The sequence below is a fragment of the Pangasianodon hypophthalmus genome, chromosome 14, assembly GCF_027358585.1.
Source record: "Pangasianodon hypophthalmus isolate fPanHyp1 chromosome 14, fPanHyp1.pri, whole genome shotgun sequence".
NCBI lineage: Eukaryota > Metazoa > Chordata > Actinopteri > Siluriformes > Pangasiidae > Pangasianodon > Pangasianodon hypophthalmus.
In genome coordinates this window covers 4,558,534-4,584,055 of record NC_069723.1, presented here as the reverse complement: position 1 = coordinate 4,584,055, position 25,522 = coordinate 4,558,534, and the positions used below count along the sequence as shown (strand labels likewise).

At 40.2% G+C, this 25,522-nt stretch overlaps 1 protein-coding gene across 3 annotated transcripts in view; it reads right to left on the bottom strand.

Annotated features, from left to right (window-relative positions):
- Positions 1 to 25,522, bottom strand: part of zgc:153039 (uncharacterized protein LOC767698 homolog) — a 40,893-nt gene that overhangs the window by 13,358 nt on the left and 2,013 nt on the right. For 2 of the 3 annotated variants that reach the window (XR_008303608.1, XM_053239781.1), the window contains exons 2-9: positions 22,168 to 22,302; positions 21,384 to 21,521; positions 20,685 to 20,990; positions 16,486 to 16,593; positions 16,257 to 16,368; positions 9,331 to 9,488; positions 7,877 to 7,959; positions 1,256 to 1,380 (exon numbers count right to left, since the gene is read on the bottom strand). Coding sequence is in view for 2 of the 3 variants with exons in the window: in XM_053239781.1 (XP_053095756.1) it covers positions 1,256 to 1,380; positions 7,877 to 7,959; positions 9,331 to 9,488; positions 16,257 to 16,368; positions 16,486 to 16,593; positions 20,685 to 20,990; positions 21,384 to 21,521; positions 22,168 to 22,302 (1,165 nt within the window). In the remaining variant the exon portion in view is untranslated. Of the gene's footprint in view, positions 1 to 1,255; positions 1,381 to 7,876; positions 7,960 to 9,330; positions 9,489 to 16,256; positions 16,369 to 16,485; positions 16,594 to 20,684; positions 20,991 to 21,383; positions 21,522 to 22,167; positions 22,303 to 24,075; positions 24,094 to 25,522 lie in introns of all 3 variants that reach the window. The other variant, XM_053239782.1, reaches the window with a different exon arrangement.

Genomic DNA, 25,522 nt, shown 5'->3' with positions numbered 1-25,522 from the left:
ACACACTCAAAAAACTTCTAGCTCTGTGATTTCAGCTGTAGCTCACGACAACAATCACATGATGGTGGAAAGTATTAAAGATAAACTAAAGGAGCATCCATGTGTATAACACTTCCAGGTGCTCCGGGCGAATATGCGTCTGGCATGAAATCGCTAAAATTTTCCAGTTCTCCATGGAAACCTGACGAACAGGGATGTGTTCAGCTCTGACCTACCCTCAAGTGGACACCAGCCAGCTTCATCAAGTCTGATCATAAGTGTTCATAAAGTGGTCTTAGACTACATGTTGACAGAGAAGAATTTCAGTTGTACCACAGACACTTAAAGAACATCATAATTATCATCAGAGAATCATCATAACGATCCGACAATTTAGTATCAATGCATCGATTTAAAAAGCAACAATTCAAATGAGTCGAGGCAGAGATCATAAATAGATTATTATTGAAAAAGGAAAAAAATGGTTTAAAAAAAAGCATATTTTTAAACTGATGTGTAAATAATTTAACAGGCTAGCAAGATAATTTGGCCATAACTCTGATTACTTTTAAAATAGTCCTTCCTCATTCATCATCATTCACAAATTAAAGTGGGTCTACCCCAGATTCAGTCACATATCGACCATCAACCAAATCACATTGTATCGTGTGTTTACATTCATACATCATAACTAGAAGTGTGTAAATTTGATCACAGACCAAAACAGTCCTTCTGCTCTTTGGATTATATATTCTAGTAATCCCACTAGAAGCAGTAAAAATTGCTGCTGCTAATGTTTTTTTTTTTTCCCCAAAAGTTAAGTGGCAAGTGAGAAAAACATGGAGGACAAAGTGCAGATGAAACATTGGTCTTCCTGAGCAGCATGTTGAATGTACATTATTCCAATGTTGCTATAAATAAAAATAACAGCGTGTGTATGTTTGGGACTTTCAACGGTACGCGATGTGACGTCTGACGTCACGATGTGACATTTTAACGAGCTCAAATTCTCTTGATTTTCTGCCTCCAACGCTATGGCAAAAACAAACAAGCTCCTCGTCACCAGCATCACACCGATTTTATTTCATCTGCATTACCGTCTAAAGGTTACTGATAATCTCATTAATCAGACATGATGCTACATAACACACTTCATTCAGGAGACTGAGAATGGGAGATGAGGCGATGTTTATTTGATTAATATCTCTTCATATTGAGCACTGGAGACACCTCTAGAGGTGCATGGAAGGTCAAAAAATTATGACCTTTAGCTTACCTGAAGTTAGGGGCGGAGGCCCATTCCAGAGCGAGGCAGGCCAGATCCACTGCGGCGTAGACCAACAGGAAGAAGATGGTCACTATGCTTGCTATGGTGTTCAGCTTCCCAGAGAATAACACCAGCTACACACACACACACAGATTAGTGTGAATATGAGCCATTCATTAAAGAGATGAGTAGTGCAGAGAGCTCAAAGTGACCTACAAAACACACACACATACACACACGCGCACCCACACATACACACACATCCTTAAATCCCACTTTATTTCTGGATTTACTCTCTATTCCACTCTCACACACACCTTTGCATTCCTAATGAACCTGGAGACACTGCAGTCGAGTAAAAAAGAATGTAATAAGAAAATTGAACGAATAATTCAAACAAATCTTCACACTGCTTCACCTTTACCACCTGAAAGTTTATTATTTTCCTATAACAGTATGTCATATCCCCAAGTGTTTTATTCTTCTTATACCACAGCAATTTACCAACAATTACAATTTTTATTTATTAATAAATGACATTTTTTACCCATTTATAGTTGCATTTAATATCCAGGTTCCTGTTGTCACTTATGTTATAGGAGCTATAAACAAATAAAAAAGTCGTTTCTTCACTACTTTATTTCTCTCTCATCAAGTTAATATCACATATTTCCCCCTCTCACGAGTGCTGCATGCAGAGGCTCTCAGCGTGCATAGCAGCTCACAGCGCTACAGTGCTACAGTGCATTAATTCGTGTTGTCAAGTGTTTACTTTTTGTTTTGATTCACGTCTTGTCTCCGCCCATGTCTTGTCATTGGTTGTCTCCCTAGTGTGTCTTGATTACTCTCACCTGTTAGTCTGTGTATTTAAGCCCTCGTGTTTCTTTGTTCAGGGCAAAGTATACGCTCCGAGTCCTTTGTGCTCCAGTCATTACCAAGCCATTGTATATCGCTACATTGTCTTTCTGGTTTTGATCCCTGGTCTGGTTTTCTGGTTTTGCCCTTAGCCTTGCCTAGTTCATGTTGTTTGTTGATCACCTGACCTTTGCCTGCACCCTGAATTTGTTCTTGGATTACGTCTCTGTTCTGATTGCTTAGTGTGATAAAGTTTGGTATACCTGCACTTGCATTCGTACCTGGCTATGTGACAGAATACGTCACCCCGACCATGGATGGAGCAGGGAAGCAAGAGTGGCGTAACACCGGGATCACCATAACAGTGTTCAACTCGATGCAATTCCCCCAATGGATTCCCATGGACACCCGGCTCCCTTCGACGGCACTGAATTTGCGCCGGAAGGATTCCTGCTACAGTGCCAAATTTATTTTGAAAGCCTGGTGAACCCCAAGCCTGAAGAAAGGGAATGAATGAGGTTCATGTCGTCTCAGCTCACAGGCCAAGCACGCCAATGCGCAAAGAACCTGGTTACCCTACTCTGAAAATCACAGTACCCAGTTGGCCGACCATGAGCTGCTACACTGAGATGAGGGCTGGAGATGAAGAGGAAACGAAGGCTCCTGCCATGCCTGAGGCCGACGGGCGGCCTCCCAAGCTTAGCTCATAGACCGACGGTGTGCCCTCCCATGCTATGCTCAAACCAGAGGCCGATGGGGCATGAATTCTTCCAAGCTGAATTCATCCCAGAGGCCGATGGTGCAGCCTCCAAAGCCACACTCAACCCAGAGGCCAACGGCGTGGCCTCCCCAGCCAAGCTCATGCCAGAGGCCAACAGGGAGAGCTCTCCAACCAGGCGCAAGCCAGAGGCCAATGAGATGGTCTCTCCAGCCAAGCTCAAGCCAGAGGCCGACGGGGTGGCCTCCCACACCCAGCTCCTGTCAGAGGCTGACAAGCTGGCCTCTCTAGCCAAGCTCCTTCCAGAGGCCAAGAGCTTGGCCTCCCATGTTGACCGTGGCAAGGACGTCGTCCCTCCGCCACCTGACCCCAGCAAGGACGTTGTCATGCTACGCTGGTTTTGCACATAGACTTGCCTAGTTCGTGTTGTTTGCTGATCGCTTGACCTTTGCCTGCACCCTGACTTTGTTCTTGGATTATGTCTCTGTTCTCATTGCTAAGTGTAATAAAGTCTACCTGCACTTGCTTCCATACCTACCTATGTGTTTAGTTAATATTGTCATTTTACCGAGAAACCGCAAAGTGTAAACTACTCTGTCCTGAAGATGTCGGAAAATTCGTAAAAAGCTTTACCTCTGACTAGATAAACAGAGAGAAATAAATAGATCTATAAATTTCTCAAATATTTGCTCAAAATAAATGAAAAAAAAATCCCAATAATATTTTGAATGGAAAATGTTAATGCTTTTGTTCTCATTTATTTTAGAATTAGTGAATTTATATATGAACTATCGATTTATAACTGAGGATTATGTGTGTGTGTGTGTGTGTGTGTGTGTGTGTGTGTGTGTGTGTGTGTGTGTGTGTGAGAGAGAGAGAGAGAGAGAGAGAGAGAGAATGTGTGTAAAGTAGAGTCTCCTGTCCTGTAGCATTAAAGGACATCTTCTCATACACACGGAATAAATGAAGTCAGAAATGCTGAATCATCTCCCATTCATCACCACTGACTAAAAGCTGAAATGTTGCAGTTATTTAAATCTCTTGCCTCATGCTGGAGTTTTTTCGTTTTCTCACACGATCGTTTCAACATTTTAACGAGCTGAAAGACTTTTTATTTTCATCCAGTCAGTGGCTTAAGTGAAGAATGTTCTCACACAGCCATCTCCCAGAGAAGTAGCAGAAGAAGAAGTGAGAAAAGCAGGAGGGAGGAGAGGATGTGGAGAACATGAGCAGGTCATGAGGAGATGAAAAAGGACATGAGAAGATGAGAAGAAGATGATGCAAGTGAGATTATAAGGAGATAAACAGGAGGAGGAGATGAAGGAGAGTTCTTGATGGAGATACTGTGGAGAAATGATGAAAAAAGCTGAAGCCAGTAAGCTTAAACCAGTGTTCTTTAAGAGTTCTTCAACTGCCTATTTGCATATATTAAAGGCTCCTAGCTTCCTAAAATAGTTTTAGTTCCTGATAATGAAACAGTCTGTCATAAGGTTCTAAGTGGATGAACCTTTAATCAACACAAGCGCTTAAGATGCACCAGTGAGCTTGGACTAGTATAAAAACAGTTCTTCAAGAGTCCTCCAAGGGGTTCTTTTGCATATTAAGGGTTTTTTGCCTCCTAAATTGGTACTAGTTCCCAAATGGAAAGCACTCTGTTGTAGGGTACTAAATAGAAACCTTAAAAGTTGACCAGATGGACAACTGATAAACCCACTTAAAATTACACTCTGAGGGTTCTTGGAGGTTCTCCAAGAGGTTCTTTGCATATTAATGGTCCTTAGCCTCCTGAAATGGCTGTAGTTCCTATCACTCTTTTTAGGGTTCCCTTAAGTAGAGCCCTTAATCCTTAATTAAGTAGAACAAACTATGAACCCTTAATCCACATAAGCACTTAAGCCTAGTCTTACTAAAAGGGTTCTTCTAGGGATCTTTGTATATTAAAGGTTCTTAGGCACCTAATAGTTCTCTAGTTCCTTAAAAGGAAACATTCTTTTGTATGGTTTCACACAGAAGGACAACTAAACTGAACCTTTAAGCCACAGATGCACTTAAGATTTCCCAGAAAGCAGAAAATGGTTCTTCTGGAATTCTCCATGAGATTCTTTATTAAGCTTTCTTAGCCACTTGAAATGGTTCTAGTTCCTGATAAAGAATCACTCTATTGTAGGGTTCTAAGTAGAACCCTCAATGCCATGGATAGACAGTATAGTGGATAGACAACCAAAGAACCCTTAAGACATATAAGCACTTATAAGATTAGTCAGCAAGCTTTCACTTTTAGAAAAGGGGTTCAGCTAGAGCTCTCCAAGAGGTTTTTAGCCTTCTAACAGTGTTATAGTTCCTGATAAAGGAACAGACTAACATAGGGGTCCACATAGGACCTTTAAGGGTTCCCTCAGAGGCACAGCTGATGAACCCTTAATGCACATAAACACTCAAGACAGGCCAGCACTTTTAGACTAGTAGAAAAGGGTTCTTCTGCAGTTCTCCAAAGGCTTATTTGTATATTAAGAATTCTTAGCCTCTTAATATTGTTCTAGTTCCTTATAAGGAAACACTTTTTTGTTCAGTTCCACATAGAACCCTTTAACAGAGGGAGACAACCAAAGAAACCTTAAGGCTCATAAGCACATAAGACTGGCTGGTAAGCTTACTCTCTGAGAAAAAGCATTCTTCACGAGGTCTCCAAAGTTTTTTGTGTATATTAAGGGTTGTTAGTCTTCTAAAATGGTTCTAGCGATAAGGATAAGGAAACTTGATGAGAAAACTTATAAGGTTCTACAGAAATCTGGTAAGGCTAAGCTCTTTTGCAGGGTTCTTCATAGGGTTCCAGATTCAGATTTGACCTTTTTTTGCACGAGTAATCTAAGAACGTTCTACACAAACCTATCAATAATCTTTCCATTAGCATCTCTAACGCTACGTAGCTGCAGAATATAACGACTAATACAAGCCAAAAAGTGGCAAAGTGATAAAGTAGTACACATAAATTCATATACCATGCAGAGAACAAGCACTGCAACAGAACCAGCTGTTCTCTCCAAGGACAGATACTCATCAGTGAGTTATTTGTTAAATCCAAGGGCCATTTTTTATATGAACTCATCCTCCAGTGTGTGTGTGTGTGTGTGTGTGTGTGTGTGTGTGTGTGTGTGTGTGTGTGCACGCACGTGTGTGTGCCTTTCTAATGGAGGTTATCTTCAGTTTAATACTGCAGATGAGACGGTGTGACGGAGCATTAACACAAAACCACGGGTCAAGAACGGAGGTGTTCCAGATCACGTCACGGTGCTCCTCAGGGATAATGGAAGTGCGTCCCTTACAATCACAGAACTATTCTGGGCCGAGAGAGGACTCTTAAATACACACTCCACCAGAGAGAGAGAGAGAGAGAGAGAGAGAGAGAGAGAGAGAGGGAGAGAGAGAGAGAGAGGGAGAAAGAGGATAAGAGAAAGATTTCAGAGAGAAGTGAGCAGAAGATGGATGACGGACGATTACAGAGCTATAATATATAATACAGATAATTGTGACAGAGAGTTTATTTCTATTAAATAAAGCAGCACTGGGCTGGATTCAATCTCTACTAAGTATAGAAGACTCTGCAAAAGTGCCCTGCATTTTAGAGCAACCAAAGAATCATGAGGGCGTGAGAGCGAGACCACTTTACTCTCAAGACAGACTCAAAAGGGAACCGGTGCTCTTCTGGGTGACACCGGATAGTGCAGTATTATAAGTAATATAACGCGACAGGTGTGCTGTTACAGGAAAATAAATAAACTATGGGGTGTCAAGTGTAGGGCAAACGTTCCGCATAAACCAATTTAAAAAATGTTGATTTGATGAAGTTTTCTGTAAGGAGATGTTTATTTAACATTTATGGAAGGAGTCTCCAGTATCAACGCTTTGTAACAGTCAAAAGTAAAGCTGTAATAAGGTTTTCTGACATCGTCAGGACAGAGGCATTTACGCTGTGTGTCGTCTCGGTTTCTGCGTTTTTTTTGTCTTATTAACTCCAAGAGAGAGAAAGAAGAGAGGCTGGTGAGGGAACGACTGTTTATAGCTGCAATAACATAAGTGGCAACAGGAACTAACTTGTTTCATATAAGCAGAAAAAAGTACAAGTCATTCTTTAAATTCCTGTGGTAAAAGAGGAATAAAACACTCGGGGACATGATGTTATAGGAAAATAATCAACGTCAGGGTAATCACAGTAACTCCGCTTCATCACACCACCCTGTCTCTTTATTCCTTACTTATTTTATTCTTATGTTGTGTTTTGAGCTCCTGTCCACAAAAACAGTTCAGAGAACTAATAAGATCACTTTAATAAAATAAACTCCAGGCTTCATTTGTTTGAAAGTTCCATTTCAGTGTTTTCGCTCTTTCACGTGTCGAGTCATGACTCCAATATCTGACATAACAGATAAGCAGGATGTTTCTGTAGTAACACAGAGTTTGATTACATTTCCTGATTAATTTAGACTTTATAATTCTGTGGTTGTACAGAGGAGACAGAATGTACTGTCCTCACTAGTTGCAAATTGACCTTTTTTTTTTTTTTTTTTTTTTTTTGCACAAGATGTATGATCATGATGATCTTTCTGAGGAGCTGGAAATCAAATTTTATGACTAATTATGGCTGGAATGGTCATGGGGGTGTTTTCACCCACATTGTCTGTGTGGGTGTTTTCAAATTATCTGGATGGAGAGATCCACAAAAACTCTGTTAACAAAGGAGGAAAAAAACAAGTAAAGCCAAACAAACATGGACAATATCTCAGCATCAATTCGCGCTTGCTGTCTACACACACCTTCAGTCTCGCTCTTCTCACCATTATCTGTGTAAGAAATTGATCAGGTTGGAAGGAGAGCAAAAGAAGAAAAATGAGAAGAAAAGTGTAGAAGATGTAGGGAAATGGGAGGAGTGATGGATAGGGTGCAAGAAATTCCTCATCCATTAGGGTGGACTAAAGAACACACTCCAGTGGATTCACCGCATCCACATTCACTTTATTTCTCCATCACACAAACACACTTACTCCCTCATTTTCACTTACCTGTACAAGGAACCAGGAGATGAGAACCGAGACCCAGGGGTTGCCGTTGCCAGAGGTTTTCGTAGCAGGGGACAGGACTTTACCTGCGGGACGAAACGAAGAAGAAAAGAACAGGATGAATAAAAAAATTTAACTAAGGTATGACCTTAATGCCGCCTTAATCGAAAAGGTCCACTGTAAAAACTTTTTGTCTTGTTCTTGTTCAATGCAGTAAGCACACATTGGCCGTCATTTATCAGTCTGGATACAAAAGAATTTATTTATAAATCATTTGCAGTAACACTTACACAAAATCCAGTTAGGTGGGAAAATCTTATCCTACGTCTCACTCCTGAGTTTATATGAATTTTACGTGTAAGACTGATCGGCTTAAAATTGCATAATTTTTGATGAGTTACTGTGATTTTAAAAATTCTGCTGTCAAGTTTAAATTTTTTAAATGTTTTCAATCACGCTCCAACTTAATGAACACTTCATGAAACTCAGATTCATATTAATGACTTGAAAGAAAGCAAGTCCATAAATTAAGATAAATAAGACTAACCATTCAATTAGGACAAAAGTAATGGTGCCCTATAAAAGGAGGAGGGGTTAGCATGTGTTAATGTGTGTGGTAGCTAATGTGCTGCAGTGGCTGAGCTGCATTACTGGAAGATTTAGCACATGCCGCACGTAGGAGGTGCTCTTTCACCGTTTAGTCACCTGTTCACAGTGTAATACCAGAGGTCATCTCTCAGCTCATAGAGGATGTGTTGTTAGTCAGGTAGGGGGAGCTCAGCCAGTATGGAGTGTGACAGAGGCACTTGCCACACCAGCTTGCAAGTTCCCTGCCCCGCCATCCTGCTTTATCGACCTTGCAGAAGGTTTTGCTGCATTTGTGAAGCCTTGTAAGTGGTATGTTTTAATAACGCCATTTCCCACCTCGGTACGTTCAATGTGAAGAGCGGGGGAAAAAAAAAACAAAAACATGTACACCATGTTGATTTGACACCACTTCGTAAACAGGGAAGGAACTGGTAGTTGAGAAGACTACCCCAACTTGGCAAGTTGAAACCACAGATTGAGAGGGTGTTTTTGGTAGCTTTTACTAGTTGAGGCAGGGAATCATAAGTTGCAACTTTCCCTCGAAAGCAGTATTAGCACCCTGATTCGCCAGTGTGCTTCCCAACCAAGCACCTTGTCTCATTTAATCATTGAGCATGGTAGCTCCGTGACTTTGATCACATTAATTCCTTGACTTCCAGGAAGATCCCTGATCCTCGGCTTGTGGCATTGCAACATACAGTAACGAAATTAGTCACAGAATTGGCTGTTGGACAAAAATAAGTAAACAAACTAAATAAACTAAAAAGGCGTAAGAGGTCAGGTGTAACATTTTAACATTTGTAACATGTCTAATTTGTATGTTTCATACATCAGAAAGATCATGATTGGAAATTGAAAAACATACTCACCGAACAGGTCGTCCCTGGCGAGTGCGTACAGAATGCGTGAGGCGCCGATCAGGTTGCTCATGGCGGCTGAGAGTGTGGATGAGTAAACGCCGATGGTGACGAACGGACGCCACAGATTAATGTCCCGCAGGAAACTGTAGTCCCTCTGTAACAGAATTCTGTATTTAAAAAAAAAAAAAAAAAAAAAAAAAAAAAAACAGAGTGAGAGTGAGGGGAGTATAAATACGGTGTACCAGTTCCATTCACTACCATCCCCTTCCCTTCCATTAAATTCTATTCCATCCCTCCCACCCCCTTCTATTCCAATCCACACAATTCCAATACCATCCCCATTCCCTTCTACATTATCTTCAATTCCATCTCAATTATATTTAATTCCATTACTGTGTGTAGTACAATTCTGACCAATCCCCCACCCCACCCCACCCCACCCCACCCCACCCCCTCCCATCTCTCTCTCTCTCTCTCTCTCTCATTATCTGTCCCCTCACGTCCTCTTTCAGGTCGAGTCGTTTTAATACTTATCACAGGCCTATTAATTACAGTTCAGACCCACTAGGGTCTGAAATCACACACACACACACACACACACACACAGCATAACATATCTGTTATTAGAAATTAATTTCACATGTAAGTACAGAATTCATCCAACACTGACAGCTGCAAACAGCCACTGGAAAGCAAGTGTGTGTGTGTGTGTGTGTGTAAGCAACAGAAAGCAGGAGTGAGTGTGTGACTGAGTGTTTTGTCTGTCCCCTGGCATTTCACTCAATATCGATTCCACCAAGTTAGAATGAGCTCTTGATAGAAATAGAGAGAAAGAGAAAGAGAAAGAGAGTGTGTGTGTGTGTGTGTGTGTGTGTGTGTGTGTGTGTACGCGCGTGTGATACATTAAATGAAATACACAGGGGGGAAAAAAATCAGATTTTAAGAGTTTACTAGTGTCACCTATCCAATCATTTATCCATTCACCCATCTCTTCATTTATCCATCTATCTGCCTATCCATCTATCCAAACATTCATCATTCCATCTGTTCATGTATGAATTCTTCAAACCCTTTATCCATCAATTAATCCAGTTATCCTTTCATCAGTCTAAACCTTCCTTTATCTAACAATCTGCCCACATATCCTTTCATTTACTCACCTTCATCTTTCCATTCTTTCCATAATATTCCATCTCATTCCTATCCCTACCACTCCTGTCCCATTCCTAACATCCCATTCCTGTCCTTACCATTGAATTTCCATCCCTAATATCACATTCCTGTCCCCACCATCCCCTTCCGTAACATCCCATTCCTGTCTCTACCATCCCCTTCCCTAACATCCCATTCCTGTCCACACCATCCCCTTCCCTAACATCCCATTCCTGTCTCTACCATCCTCTTTCCTAACATCCCATTCCCTTCCCTAACATTTCATTCCCATCCCTAACATCCCCTTCCTGTCCTTACCACTCCCTTCCCTAACATCCCATTCCTGTCTCTACCATCCTCTTTCCTAACATCCCATTCCCATCCCTACCATCCCCTTCCTGTCCTTACCACTCCCTTCCCTAACATCCCATTCCTGTCTCTACCATCCCCTTCCCTAACATCCCATTCCTGTCCATACCATTCCCATTCCCTAACATTTCATTCCCATCCCTACCATCCCCTTCCTGTCCTTACCACTCCCTTCCCTAACATCCCATTCCTGTTCCTAACATCCCCTTCCCTAACATCCCCTTCCTGTTCCTAACATCCCCTTCCCTAACATCCCATTCCTGTCCACATCATCCCCTTCCCTAACATCGCATTCCTGTTCCTACCATCCCCTTCCCTTCATCTCCTTCACTTCAAAATAAAATTCCATTTCACTCCCATCATTTCTCTCTTCAATTTGTTTCATTTATATTTCATTCTTTCATATCTTAATCAATTCAACAATCTATTCCTTCATGTATCCATCCATGCATCTCTCCGTACATTCGTACACTCATTCCTTAATCCATTTATCTATCAATTAATTCCACCACCTTTCCATCTATTGGTCTATCCCCATCCGTTCCTTCACCCATCTCTTCATCCCATCTTCCATTATTTAATCACTCACTCTTTCCATTCATCCATCTATCAAATCTTTATACCCCTCTATCCACCCATTCTTTCATCCAACTCTCCACCTATTTATCTATTCAATCACTTGTGAATCTAGCCTGCCATTCCCCCCCTTCATTTACTAATCCTCACATCTGTTCATCCATCTCTCCATCAGTTTATCCAGTTAGCCACTGTTTTATTTGCTGTTGTACTGTGTGTGTGTGTGTGTGTGTGTGTGTGTGTGTGTGTGTGTGTGTGTCGCCATGGAGAAATTGAAAAAAAGGACAAAGGTGAAACAAACACAGACAGGTTATGAGTGAGAGACAGACAGATTAAAGAGACACAGTGAGATAGAGAGAGACAGAAAGAGAAACAGAGATAAAAAGAAAGAGAATGTGAGATAGAGAGAGAGAGAGAGAGAGAGAGGGAGAGAGAGGGAGAGAGAAAGAGAGACGGTGGTTAAGTGCTCCCTGGAGAAAGTCAGGCGGCGGATCATTAAATGAAATCAATAACTAACAAGCCCAGCGGAGATCTCTACTGCACTCTATCCACCGCTCTCTCCATCTGTCTGCATCTCTCTATCCATCTTGTCTCCTTCCTTTTATTTCCTCTTTCTCCCTTCTCCTTTTTTGTGTGTGGAATCTCCATTCCAGTCTCTCTCTCTCTCTCTCTCTCTCTCTCTGTCTGTCCCACTCTATTCCCAATCTCTTGATCTTTCATAACCTCCCTCTTTCAGGCACCTTGTTTTTTTCTCTGTCCCTCTGTTCTCCACGCTTCAGAGAGCAAGTGGAGAGAGAGAAATAGAAAGAGAGAGAGAGACAAAGAGAGAGAGAGAGAAGGAGGAGGAAAGGAGCCAGAGCCATATTTCTGCAGTCTTGTGATAGTGGGACATGAAGACAGGGACAAAAGGAGCGAGGGAATAAGGGGACAGAAAGCAGGCAGCAGCGAGACATGTTGGTACAAACCATTTGGAATGAGAGACAGAACAAGAGCGAGAGAGAGGAGAGAGAGAGAGAGAAAAAAACAGACGCTTGAGAGCTGTGTGGTGGAGATAGCTGAACAAAAGAAGGACAGCAGATTTGAAATAATACAATTACACTCATTCTGTAATGAACACATATACCTGACCAACACTCTCTCTCTCTCTCTCTCTCTCTCTCTCTCTCACACACACACACACACACACACACACACACACACACACACACACACACACACACACACACACACACAAAATGGTAATTCTGGGTTGGACAATATGCATATCAATAATTCTGAAAAAAATAAAGAAGAAAGATAGAAAGGAAGGAAAGGAAGGAACGAAGGAAGTTAGGAAAAAAGTAAGGAAGGGAGTGAGTGACTGAGAAAGTAAGGATGGAAATAAAGAATGAAGGAAGGAAGAGAAAGTAAGTTAGTAAAGAAGGAAATAATTAATATTAATTAATATAAACCTGTGATTTGCAGCTGCAGTATAGTCAGAGCTGCTAGAAAATGACTTAACACCTTCTGACCAATCAGGATACAGAATTCAACAGCGCTGTGGTGTAAAAATCTAATAACAAACGATTTATTCCTCACAAGACTGTGAATCATCCTGAAACACAACACAGCGTAGCCCTGTGATGTCACATTCACACTCCCTGCTGTACCTCATACATACAGTGAGACTAACAGCTGGATGAAGATGAAGAAAATGTGTTCTGAGATGATGATGAACGTTTACAGTGCAGGATGAGTCATGTGAGGATTGTGAAGATTCACCTCATGATCTGTGGGCAACTCAAAACAAAGTGAGGTTTCACCGTCATCCATGAATTCAGCAGAATCTGTTAACATCAAAGTTATCCATCTGTCCGTCTTCCAGATGCTTTCTGTTTCCTCAGATCTGTGGTAGGAGCTCTATGGCTTCTCCAACACACTGTGTGTTCACATCTTTGAGCAGAAGACAGCACCATCTTCTGGTAAGTTCAGGTACTATTGCTAATTCCTCTTCATCATCATCATCATCTTTATAAACCAGTCAAACTTGGGAAAATCTTTATCATTCCTCCTCAGTCTCACAGGAACGGATCATTAAAGCTTAATCGCCAATCTCATTTACAGTCCTCTCATCACCATGGAGACCAGAGGATGATCTCCACAGTGACTGGAGGATGACATTCTGAGCCGTCACTGATGAGATGTTGACTGATGGCTTTAATAAAATCCTGAAATTTTTAATATCTAATAATTTATCATGGCTAATTGAATCTGACTTATCTGCTGGAATTCCTTTTTTTGGAGGTAAAGGAGGTATCTGAAAGGAGGTATCTGGAAGGAGGTAAAGGAACACCTTTACCTGTCAGAAATATCAGAATTACGAGAAGAACTTATGCACTCAAACACCACCACAGTATCATAATGACAACTCGGGAACTCGTTAGTTTTCACATGCTGTCTGACCACCTGAACACATCACGTCATAATCACGACCTCTGAACTCGTATGCGCGAATGTCCGAGAAGGAATTGAAGGCAGCGTAAACAAACCTGACAGTAGCTTAGTGAGCGAGCTAAATACGGAGAACAGTGAGTTTAAGAAGAACCTTTTACTGACGGAGAATCCCTGAGAGTGTATAAAGAATCTGTGTAAATAATACAGTCTGAGGAAGCTCTCAGAATTTTGTGTGTTTAAAATGGATTAACACTTTTTCATGACTTTTTCGTCACAGATAAATGTAAGAAGACAAAATAAAAAACAGAGCCTTTCCCCATTTGTGTGCTGAAAGAGGAAGTTTGGTGTGGTTTGGTGCACATGTTTTCAGCTCTGCATGACACATACATGAGCAGCAGGTCAATTTCCATTTAATCTCTGTATTAAATTTTATACACACATAATCAGATTTCAGCTTTAACCCCAGTCTGCAGAGCAAACTGCCTTTCAGTCTTTATTTATTAAAAAAAATAACACATCATACTTTTTATCCATTTAGAGTTACATTTAAAATTGTGGAACGTCAGTGAAACAAGTTAGTTGCCGTTGTCACTTATGTTATAGCAACTATAAACAGTCGTTCGTTCACCAGCCTCTCTTTTTCTCTCTCTTGAAGTTAATAAGACAAAATGCAGCTTGTCATGTTACTGAGAAAACCGCAACGAAGCATAAACTCCTCTGTCCTGAAGATGTCGGAAAACTTAAAGCTACAGCTTTACCTCTGACTGTCACAAAGCGCTGACACTGGAGACTCCTTCCATAAATGTTAAATAAACACCTCCTTACAGAAAACTTCACCATATCAACGATTACACACTTTTTTTAAAAATCCGTTTATGTGGAGCATCTTCCATTCTTGTGAATGAGCTGTTACTATAGAAACGATAAGGTATTAGAAGGAGCGCTAAAATGAATCAACACCTACTGACCAATCAGGATACAAACACAAAAACACTGTGTTAGAAGAGGAACTAACTTGCTTCACCAATGTTCCAAAACATTATAAACAGATAAAAAGTAGTTGTTCTGTAATAAACAAAACATTATAATTGTTGGGAAGTTGCTGTGGTATAAGAGGAATAAAACACTTCAGGATGCTTAATCACATCACCTGTCATTTAGTATTTTACTGTAACACACACACACACACAGACACACACACAGACACACACACAGACACACACACAGACACACACACAGACACACACACAGACACACACACAGACACACACACAGACACACACACACAGTGTTTACTGATTACAGCTTAGCGCAGGTTTTAATCAGGATCCAGATTTGATGATGAGAATGCTACAACTCCTCTATACGTAAAATCCTGTGTATTAGTCTTTAATGGAATATTTGGAGAACAGTGAGTGTTACTACACATGGCTTTGAGGGTTGGTGTATACAAAGTCGGATGCTTTGCTGTTAAAGCCGATGGCATAGCAAGATTCCAGTTACAGCGCTTTGAATTCAGCAAAATGAAGTCAGACATGAGAGCAGCTTTCTGAAAGGTTTCACTACTGCAGGGTTTAAAAAAAAAAAATACCCCTTTGATGCTTCAGTTCTGCTCTGCAGTGCCCATTTCCTTCAACCACACACACACACACACACACACACAGCCTTTATTTTTTCTTCGACAAGGTCATGTGAGGAGCGAGTGGCACAAATTCCAGACAGAAGAAACACACTGCACTATTCTGCCTGTTCAGTATTGAACCGATTCCCATTACACTGCTATTTTAGATGTGCACCAAAAGACATTTTGAATAATAACTAAGGCTGATATCTTTTTATCAATTTTTTTAACTTAAAAATTCTAACGCACAAGAAAATCTTAAAAATTGTTTAAAAAAAAAATAATAAAATAAAATAAAATAAAATAAAATAAAATAAAATAAAATAAAATAAAATAAAATAAAATAAAATAAAATAAATAAATAATAATAATAATCATAATAATACTAACATAACTGGAATGAAATCTTTAAATGTTTCTTTAAATTTTCTCCACTTTCACTTTAAAATGCTAAAACTTTACTTCGGGTTAAAATATGTGCAAAAGTGAAACATATTTAAGTTTTCAGAAGTAGAAAATGTCAAACCTAGACTATGTTTTTTTACAGGACACTACATATATAATTATATTAAAAAAATATCTTGCGTGGGGGAAAAAAATTCAATAAAATAAATTCATCGCAATCTATATATCCAAGTAAGTATCATTAAGTACCAGGACATTACTTTGAGGTACAATACACATCATACACATCCTGTGTATGTGTGTGTATGTGTGTCTGTGTGTGTGTCTGTGTGTGTGTCTGTGTGTGTGTCTGTGTGTGTGTCTGTGTGTGTGTGTATACCTGTCACAAGTGCAGGCCACCAGTAAGCTGAGTAGGTTGTAGGTAATGAAGGTGAAGATGACAGCAGTGATCGTTCCACGAGGGATAGAGTAACTTGGGTTCCTCAGGTCACCTAAGACACACACACGCACATAGAGTGACTTCAGACAAATAAAAATAAAAATACACAATATGATGGATTTTGTAATGAGCAATCTTTACACACACACAAACACACACACACACCTACCCGACATGTTGGATCCAGCCATAATCCCGGTACATCCGTTGAACATGACCGCAAACACAGTGGCAAAAGTCATCGTCACTCCCGTGGTGTAGTCCACTGTGTAATCCGCTACAAACACACACACACACACGCACACACATTTCACACACACGCACACACATTTCACACACACACAATAATAGCAATAGATTTCGACATGATTTTCGTTTTACATATGAGCAACATCTATGATTCTGAGTGCAATTCAGCACTGAGAGAGGCGTGCTACAGGTTCAACAGGTACTGCAGGTTGTACAGGTACTACAAGTTCTACATGTTCTACAGATACTACAGGTTCTACGAGCTCTATGGGTTCTGCAGGTTCTGAAGGTACTACAGGTTCTACAGATACTACAGGCACTACATGCTCTGCAGCAGTGGTGTAGTCAGGTCCATACGCACATATACGCTGTTTGCGTATAACGACCAGTATACCCTCGGTATACCCACTTGTTTTCCTGCTTCAGAAGTCCCTATTCTACTCTTGTGTTTGGTTCTCCTTTAACAGTATCATGGTTTTTTTTTTTTTTTTTTTTTTTTTTTTTGTGAAACTCGCGATTCTTTGTTGTAATTGGTGTATTTTTTATTTGACACTGCCGTCATCGACCGAAGACATTATCCCACTGAAGCAGTCAAGTAAAATTAATAAAAGTGCTTGAAGTGGGCTTGAAGTGTACTCAGTGCTCACCAGTACCGGGAATGATTCTACTCTCTTTCATCCCTGCTCAAGAAAGATTGATGGGGAACTCGCAGATTCACTCTCTCTCTTGCGCTGCTTTAATCATGATCCATTTATGATATTGTGGTGCATCATATCTATCACAACTTTTAGTACTGGCTTTACAAAAATCATTACAGGACAGGCGATGAAATGAAACGATTCAAAAAAGCACTTCCATTTTTTAGTCCTCCTCTTGGAAGGCTCACGAGATTGGAATCCTCTTATGACCATTTTTTATATATTATATAAAATATATAAAAATATATATAAAAATATATATAAAAATACATTCATGTGAAAAAATTAGGACACCCTGAAAGTATGTGTTTTTTTAACATAGTTAAACATATGGACATTTGATCTTCATTTTAACAATATTGGGAGATTCAAGTAATATAACTAACCAAATAAAACCAAAGAAAAGTCTTTTTAAAATGATCTGTAAAACGTAATTTAAAAAAAATCCAATTTCTTGTTAGGAAAAAGTAAGGACACCCCCACATTTATTTGTATTTAAAATGCCTAAATTACCTACAGGTGTATCACATCAGGTGCAAATTATTAGAACATGGTTACAGAGCTTTTTGAAGGAGGCTTGCCTTATTTAAACCTCAGACATTTAGTTTGGTTTGCTCTTTATTGTTGAAGTGAGGGGTATCACCATAGTGAGATCCAAAGAGCTCTCTGAGGCCTTCAGAAAGAAGATTGTTGATGCTTATGAGTCTGGAAAGGGATATAAAAAGATCTCAAAAGAATTTGTAATCAGCCATTCCACTATCCGGAAAATCATTTACAAGTGGAGAACATTTAAAACAACTGCCAACATGGCCAGGTCAGCCGTCCAAGCAAATTCACCCCAAGAGCAGACCGCAAGATGCTTAAAGAAGTCTCCAAAAACCCTAAAATATCAAGCTCTTGCTACAGCAAGCTCTTGCTACAGTTGATGTCAAAGTGCATGAATCTACAATCAGAAAGAGACTGCACAACTTTAATTATCATGGGAGGTGTGCAAGGAGGAAACCTTTGCTGTCTAAGAAAAACATGAGGGCAAGACTGAAGTTTGCCAAAGAACACATAGACAAAGGCCAAGACTTCTGGAATAATGTGCTTTGGACAGATGAGTGTAAAATTGAATTATTTGGACACCATAACAGAGGGCATGTTTGGCTTAAACCAAATACGGCATTTCAGCAAAAGAACCTCATACCATCTGTGAAACATGGAGGTGGAAGTGTTACGGTTTGGGGATGCTTTGCTGCAGCAGGACCTGGCCAGCTCACCATCACAGAATCCACTATGAATTCTACATTGTATCAGAAGGTGCTTGAGGAACATGTGAGACCATCTGTCAAAAAATTGAAGCTGAAGCGGAACTGGACCTTGCAACATGACAATAACCCAAAACATACCAGTAAATCCACCAAGGACTGGCTGAAAAGTAAAAAATGGAGAGTTCTGGAACGAACAAGTCAAAACCCAGATCTAAATCCTGCTGAGATCCTGTGGAGTGATTTGAAACAGACTGTACATGCAAGAAACCCCTCGAACATCACACAGCTGAAAGAATTCTGCATTGAGGAGTGGGGGAAACTTTCTTCCAGTCAATGTCAGAAACTGGTAGATGGCTACAAGAAATGTCTTATTGAGGTGATTTCAGCCAAAGGGGGAAACACTAGCTATTAGGGCATAGAGTGTCCTAACTTTTTCCTCAGTTGAAATACTCATTTTTGTTGATTTCTTTTGTTTAATAAGTGAAAACAAAGTGATTTTTTGTTGTTTACATGCAATTACATCACTTTCATCTACAGGTACAAATTAAAACAAGATCAGAAATTGACATGTTGACATTTTCTAATAAAGAACTGAATATTTAATGGGGTGTCCTAATTTTTTCACATGACTGTATATATACACACACACACACACACACACACACACACACACACTGCCAACACGCAAACAAGGGGAGTATCAGTTTTTTCAACTTCAAGCACTGACAGAGATGAAAAAGACAACAAATTGTATCATAATTGCTTTTTAAGACGTTTGTGATGTGTTGTCTTAATCAAGCTAATGATACCTAGTTAGACGAGATGGTTAGCTAGCTAGATTATGTTGACCATGCTAGTTTAACGAGGCACAATATGGGTCTAACTATGCCCCCTTTCTCATTTAGAAATGTTGGGAAGAGGAAGAGGGGAAAAAAGGAAGGTCACTCTAACTTCATATCACATCTGTGCGAGGTCAAACGTTGGCTCTGGACCTGCCAGCCATTAGCAGACCTGTTATTTTCATAGCCTAAGTGTGTCTCCAATTATGGTGTTAAAAAGATTAAACAGTAGGAGTCTGCCTGTTGACTGAAATTTGCGTGTTGCGCAGACAGCCTTTGCAGACATCCACCATGCACAGGTCCAGGTAGAATAATGTTGCATACTCAAAGGGACTGTCAACTGACAATTTAGCATGTTTTTTTTTTTATAACAGAGAGGATACAATGAGCTTAAATAAGTGAATGCATAAATAACTGATTGCAGATTTAAATGTAATAATTGGCATGTTACTAATAAACCAAACAAACACACTGACTTCTGTCAGTTTTTTGGTCGCTGCTGGGGGTGGTGATGGGGGTTAATAATAAACCGGGTTATAGTAAACCACTTATTTTTTTTTTAGGACTACACCACTGGTACAAATTCTACATGTTCTATAGGTACTACGGGTGCTACAGATTCTACGTGTTCTATAGGTACTACGGGTGCTACAAATTCTACGTGTTCTATAGGTACTACGGGTGCTACAAATTCTACGTGTTCTATAGGTACTACGGGTGCTACAGATTCTACATGTTCTATAGGTACTACAGGTTCTACATGTTCTATAGGTACTACGGGTACTACAGATTCTACATGTTCTATAGGTACTACGGGTTCTACATGTTCTATAGGTACTACGGGTACTACAGATTCTACATGTTCTATAGGTACTACGGGTTCTACATGTTCTATAGGTACTACGGGTACTACAGATTCTACATGTTCTATAGGTACTACGGGTTCTACATGTTCTATAGGTACTACGGGTACTACAGGTTCTACATGTTCTATAGGTACTACGGGTACTACAGGTTCTACATGTTCTATAGGTACTACAGGTTCTAAAGATAGTATAGATAGTACAGGTACTACACTTAGGCTACCCATCTCACTCTGGTACTGGTCCATGTTGTAGTTTTTATGTGTTTATTCCATCAAGAAGCTCCTAAATCTCACACACTCTCACACACTCTCACACACTCTCACACACTCTCACACACTCTCACACACTCTCACACACTCTCTCTCACTCTCTCTCACTCTCTCTCACTCTCTCTCACTCTCTCTCACTCTCTCTCACTCTCTCTCACACACACACACACACACACACACACACACACACACACCTTTGAGGTTCCCGAGCAGCGTGTCAAGTTTGAAGCCGGTGAAGTTGGCGGTGGTGGGGATGGAGCTCGAGTTTCCCAGCATGCTCGGTAGCGGGATGTTGCGGGGTCTGACGGCAAAGAAGCTGATGAAGATGATGAAGAGCACCACCATCACCACCATGAAGATGAGGAATGTGGCCTTGGCATAAATACGAGCGCCAATCAAACACACCAACACACACAGCAGCAGGATAACGCTGGCATACAGCAAAGACCACCAATAACCAACCGGCATCACCGCGTACTGAGGGGCGTGGCCTAATCCATCTGAGAGAGAGAGAGAGAGAGAGAGAGAGAAGGGGGGGGGGATGTGGGAATAACAAGAGGGGAAACATAGAAAATATATAAACGATTTATTTAATATCACTCCTTTATTAATCCTAATCACATTCACTGATTCTGAAACATCATTTTATTTATTTTTATTTTTATTTTAAACTTTTTTTTCTGGATATCAGTGTCTGTGTTCTGATTGGTTAATAAATTTAAGAAATCACTTTGTCTTATTACTGACATGAATGATTCATTGGCATTTGACATGTTGTTTATTGTGTCATAGTGAATCATATTTTACTGCACAGCTGCTACAATTACAGTTACTGTGACACTGGAACACCATACACACACACACACACACACACACACACTTTGCTCATGTACCTTCAGGACGTCCGAAAGTTGCGAGAATGGCCTCCACCAGCCCGAGCACGTAGAGAGCGCTGCCGCACACGTTTGCAAAGAAAAACATGATCCCAATACTGCCACCAAACTCTGGCCCTAAAGCTCGACTGATCATATCTACACACACACACACACACACACACACCATGGCATAAAGACAATACCAACACTCACACAATAACATCATATCCCCAAGTGTTTTATTCCTCTTATACCACAGCAATTAGTCAATTACAGTTTTTATTTTTATAAAGAACAAGTCATAATTTTTGTCCATTTATAGTTACATTTAATGAAATAAGTTAGTTCCTGTAAGACAAAAAAACGCAGCTTGTCATGTTACATAGAAACCGCACAAAGAAGCGTAAACTCCTCTGTCATGAAGATGTCAGAAAACTTAAAGTTACAGCTTTACCTATGACTGTTACAAAGTGCTGACACTGGAGACTCCTTCCATTAATGTTAAATAAATAAACATTTACTTACAGAAAACTTCACCACATCGATGATTACACACATTTTTAATCTGTTTATGTGAATTTATATTTATAGAAATGTTAACGCATTAGAATGAGTGCATTAATATATAATTAATATTATCCTGTGATTTGCAGCTGCGCCACTGTCAGAGCTGCTGTTCTAGAAAATTAATCAAGACCTTCTGACCAATCACAATCCAGAATTCAGAACAGCTCTGTGGTGTAATACATAATAATAATAATAATAATAATAATAATAATAATAATACAGTAGAGGACATTACAGTAAGCTCCTCCAGCGTCCAGGGCTCCATTGGTGGAGATGGCGCAGATGGAGAGCACGGTCATGCTGATGATGAAATACGCCACCAAAAACATGACCACGGCCTGGTACAGTCCACACTGACCCACCACGAAACCTACACACACACACACACACACACACACACACACAATGGAAAGTACATAAAAGTGGTAACAGATTAGAAGAGGATTCAATAAATATAGAATTCGCACGTATACTTTTTACCACCGCTTACATCAACTGAGTGAGTCACTTTAAACGCTACATAAACTAAAATAAATAAATATATAACCAAGTGATTAAACACATGAATAAAAAAATAAAATAAATAACAGAATTAAATAAACAAATAACCATGTAATTTAATGAGTAAATCAGTAAGTAAAACCATACATTAAAATAAATTTTAAAAAAAGAATAAATAAATTAGATAGATAGATAGATAGATAGATAGATAGATAGATAGATAGATAGATCAGCATTATAGGGTTAATATATATTTTTAGGGTTTTTTTTTTACAGACTTTGATGATCTGAGCATAGAAGAACGAATCCAAATCATTCTACTCACAGGATTTGTGTATTGAGAATAAAGGAAACAAGCATATTCTGTAAGAAAAAAAACATTTGTTGTGCTGTTTTTATTTTTCTCCTATGGTGCTGGACTTGTGCTATGTGCTGTATTTACACAAAAAAAAGAATGTGATGAAGCTGAATCTCAAATCAGCTGCACAACAAAACAGAATGAAAAATATGATTTTTAAATATTCACAAAAGACAAGAATTGTGCCACGAACCAAACAGCAGTTTTCAAGGTTTTAAACACACACACACACAAAATACTGACAAAAATACACAATGCTACTGAATCTGTGTATGTGGTATAACAGCTAAATGACATGCTAATGCACGATGCACAGTCACATGAACACCACAGTACTATTACATGATGAAAGCTTTTAGTCTACATCTACACACTCCCTTTACACACGCACTACATTGGGAATGAGCTCTAGTGCACTTCTGCAACCCACACACAGGGTGTGATCTCTCATTTAGGCCAGTGTGTGACATTTAAATCAAAAACTGCACAGATCGCTAATGTCAAGTTTAAACTAGTGAGGACTAAACGAATGATTAATAAAGTTATAAACACACTACAGCATCTGTACACACATGAAACACTCCATGACACGCATCCACACACAATACTCAATATCTTTATTTTTTATTATATTTTTCCCTCAAGCTTTTTTTGGGAAAAGGGTCCGGGGACAAAGTCTATAGGACGGGAAACAGGACCTGGGGGGTGGAGTCAATGAGATAGGGCCTAGGGGGTGGAGTCTATGAGGCAAGGTATAGGGAGTGGTGCCTATAAGCTGTGACAAGGGGGTGAATGCTATGAGATGGCACCCAGGAGGTGGAGCCTAGAAGGCAGGGCCTAAAGGGTGGAGTCTATGAGGCAGGGCATAGGGGGTGGAGTCTATGGGGCAGAGGCTAGAGGGTGGAGCCTAAGAAGAAGAGCCTAGGGGATGAAGCCTATAGGGCAGGGCGTAGGGGGCAGAGCCTAGGGTGGGTGATGTTTCAGAGTTCCATGATGAAGTTTAGTTGACATTTTTAGATGACAGGAAATCTAATTGTTTCATAAACCACATCAGCACATCTGTGTGACATCACTGGAGAAGCGGACAACGTCTGAGACATGCAGAACTAGGCATTCCTTACACGTTATCTATATTAGACACCAAACATGTCCTGACAGTTAATACACAACAAAGTAATGAAATGGAGCAGGAAGAGCATGCGTGTGTGTGTGTTTATGGTTAAAGCATTCCTTGGAAAGGTAACTTCACACACACATGCCAATTCACGACACACAGACTCTTACCGTGAGCATGTTTTTAGTCTAGGAGGCATAAAAGAGAGATAAAAACACATATCACTCATGTTGTATTTCATCTTTGACCCTCAGTCTCTCCATCATGTGAGCACGATTAATGAGTTGAGACTGGAGCTGCACTCTGGAATGGAACGGCGTGTGAGGGTGGTGAGGTTGTGTGTGTGCGTGTGTGGGGGGGCAATGCTGCATGAATGTGGTGCTGTTATTAAGAGGATAAACAGCTCAGGTGGAGTCTCATGTGCGGGTGTGTGTGTGTGCACGCGAGATTCCGCAATTAATAACCCAGCTACGAGATTTCGTAATAAAACACGGCCAAGTCAACGTGATCTGCTCACCACTCTCTCGCTCTCTCTCTCTCTCACACACACACACACACACACAGACACACACTCTAATTACTGAAACTACAACCATGAGAGGACCAACTACCATGAGAGGAAGAAGAGGAAGAAATATACACGAATAATAAATAATAATTATTATTATATCCTGAAGCCTGTTACTGCAAACCAACAGAATATTCTGGAAAAATGTAACTTACGCCACACTTTAAAAATCTATAAAGATTAAGACAGAGAGAGCCAGACTGATAGAGAGAGAATCACAGAGAGAGAGAGAGAGAGAGAGAGAATGACAAAGAGAGAGATACAGAATGATAGAGAGAAGTTAAGAGAACAACAGAGTGAGACACACAGACTGAGAGACAGACATACAGGGAGACAGAGAGAGAGACAGAGAGAGAGAGAGAGAGAGAGAGACAGACAGACAGACATACAGAGAAACAAAGTAAGAGAACAACGGACAGACAGATATTTTCAGAACCCCCATGCTGCTGCACTGTTTACACTACACAATGTGTAACACTCGTGTCTACATGAGGAATCTCAGCAAATCAGACTACTTCAAAACACACACACTCACAGACACACTCACACAGTCACAGACACACTCACACTCACACTCTCACACTCACACTCACACACACCATGATCATCATTAACTGAGTCATTTTCAGGAGATTTTATTTCTGCACTCATTTAGGCCATCTTTATATCAGTCAAGTGTCTGTTTACATAAACAAAAAGAAATGCCACAAAACCAACATATACGGTAAGCAACTTCCCTTTAAGAGTGTGAATTTATGGCTGTGTGTGTAGTCTATTACCCCAGTTACATTTGGGAAAGCTGTGATGGCGTGATAATCCCTCATTACTGTCATTGTGGAATTGAATGTATGGCAGTGTGAGTGATATGAAAAGCCGTGTGTGTCTTCAAGCAAGACAAGACATCATCACTTTCAAACAGCACACGTGGCTTTTATGTCGTCATTGTTGCCCGTCTGCACCTCGCTGTGAGCTCCACAGCTAGCCGTTACTGAGCAGCGATGCTGATATGATTAACATGCAAAATTATTCATACACACAGTCGATAAATC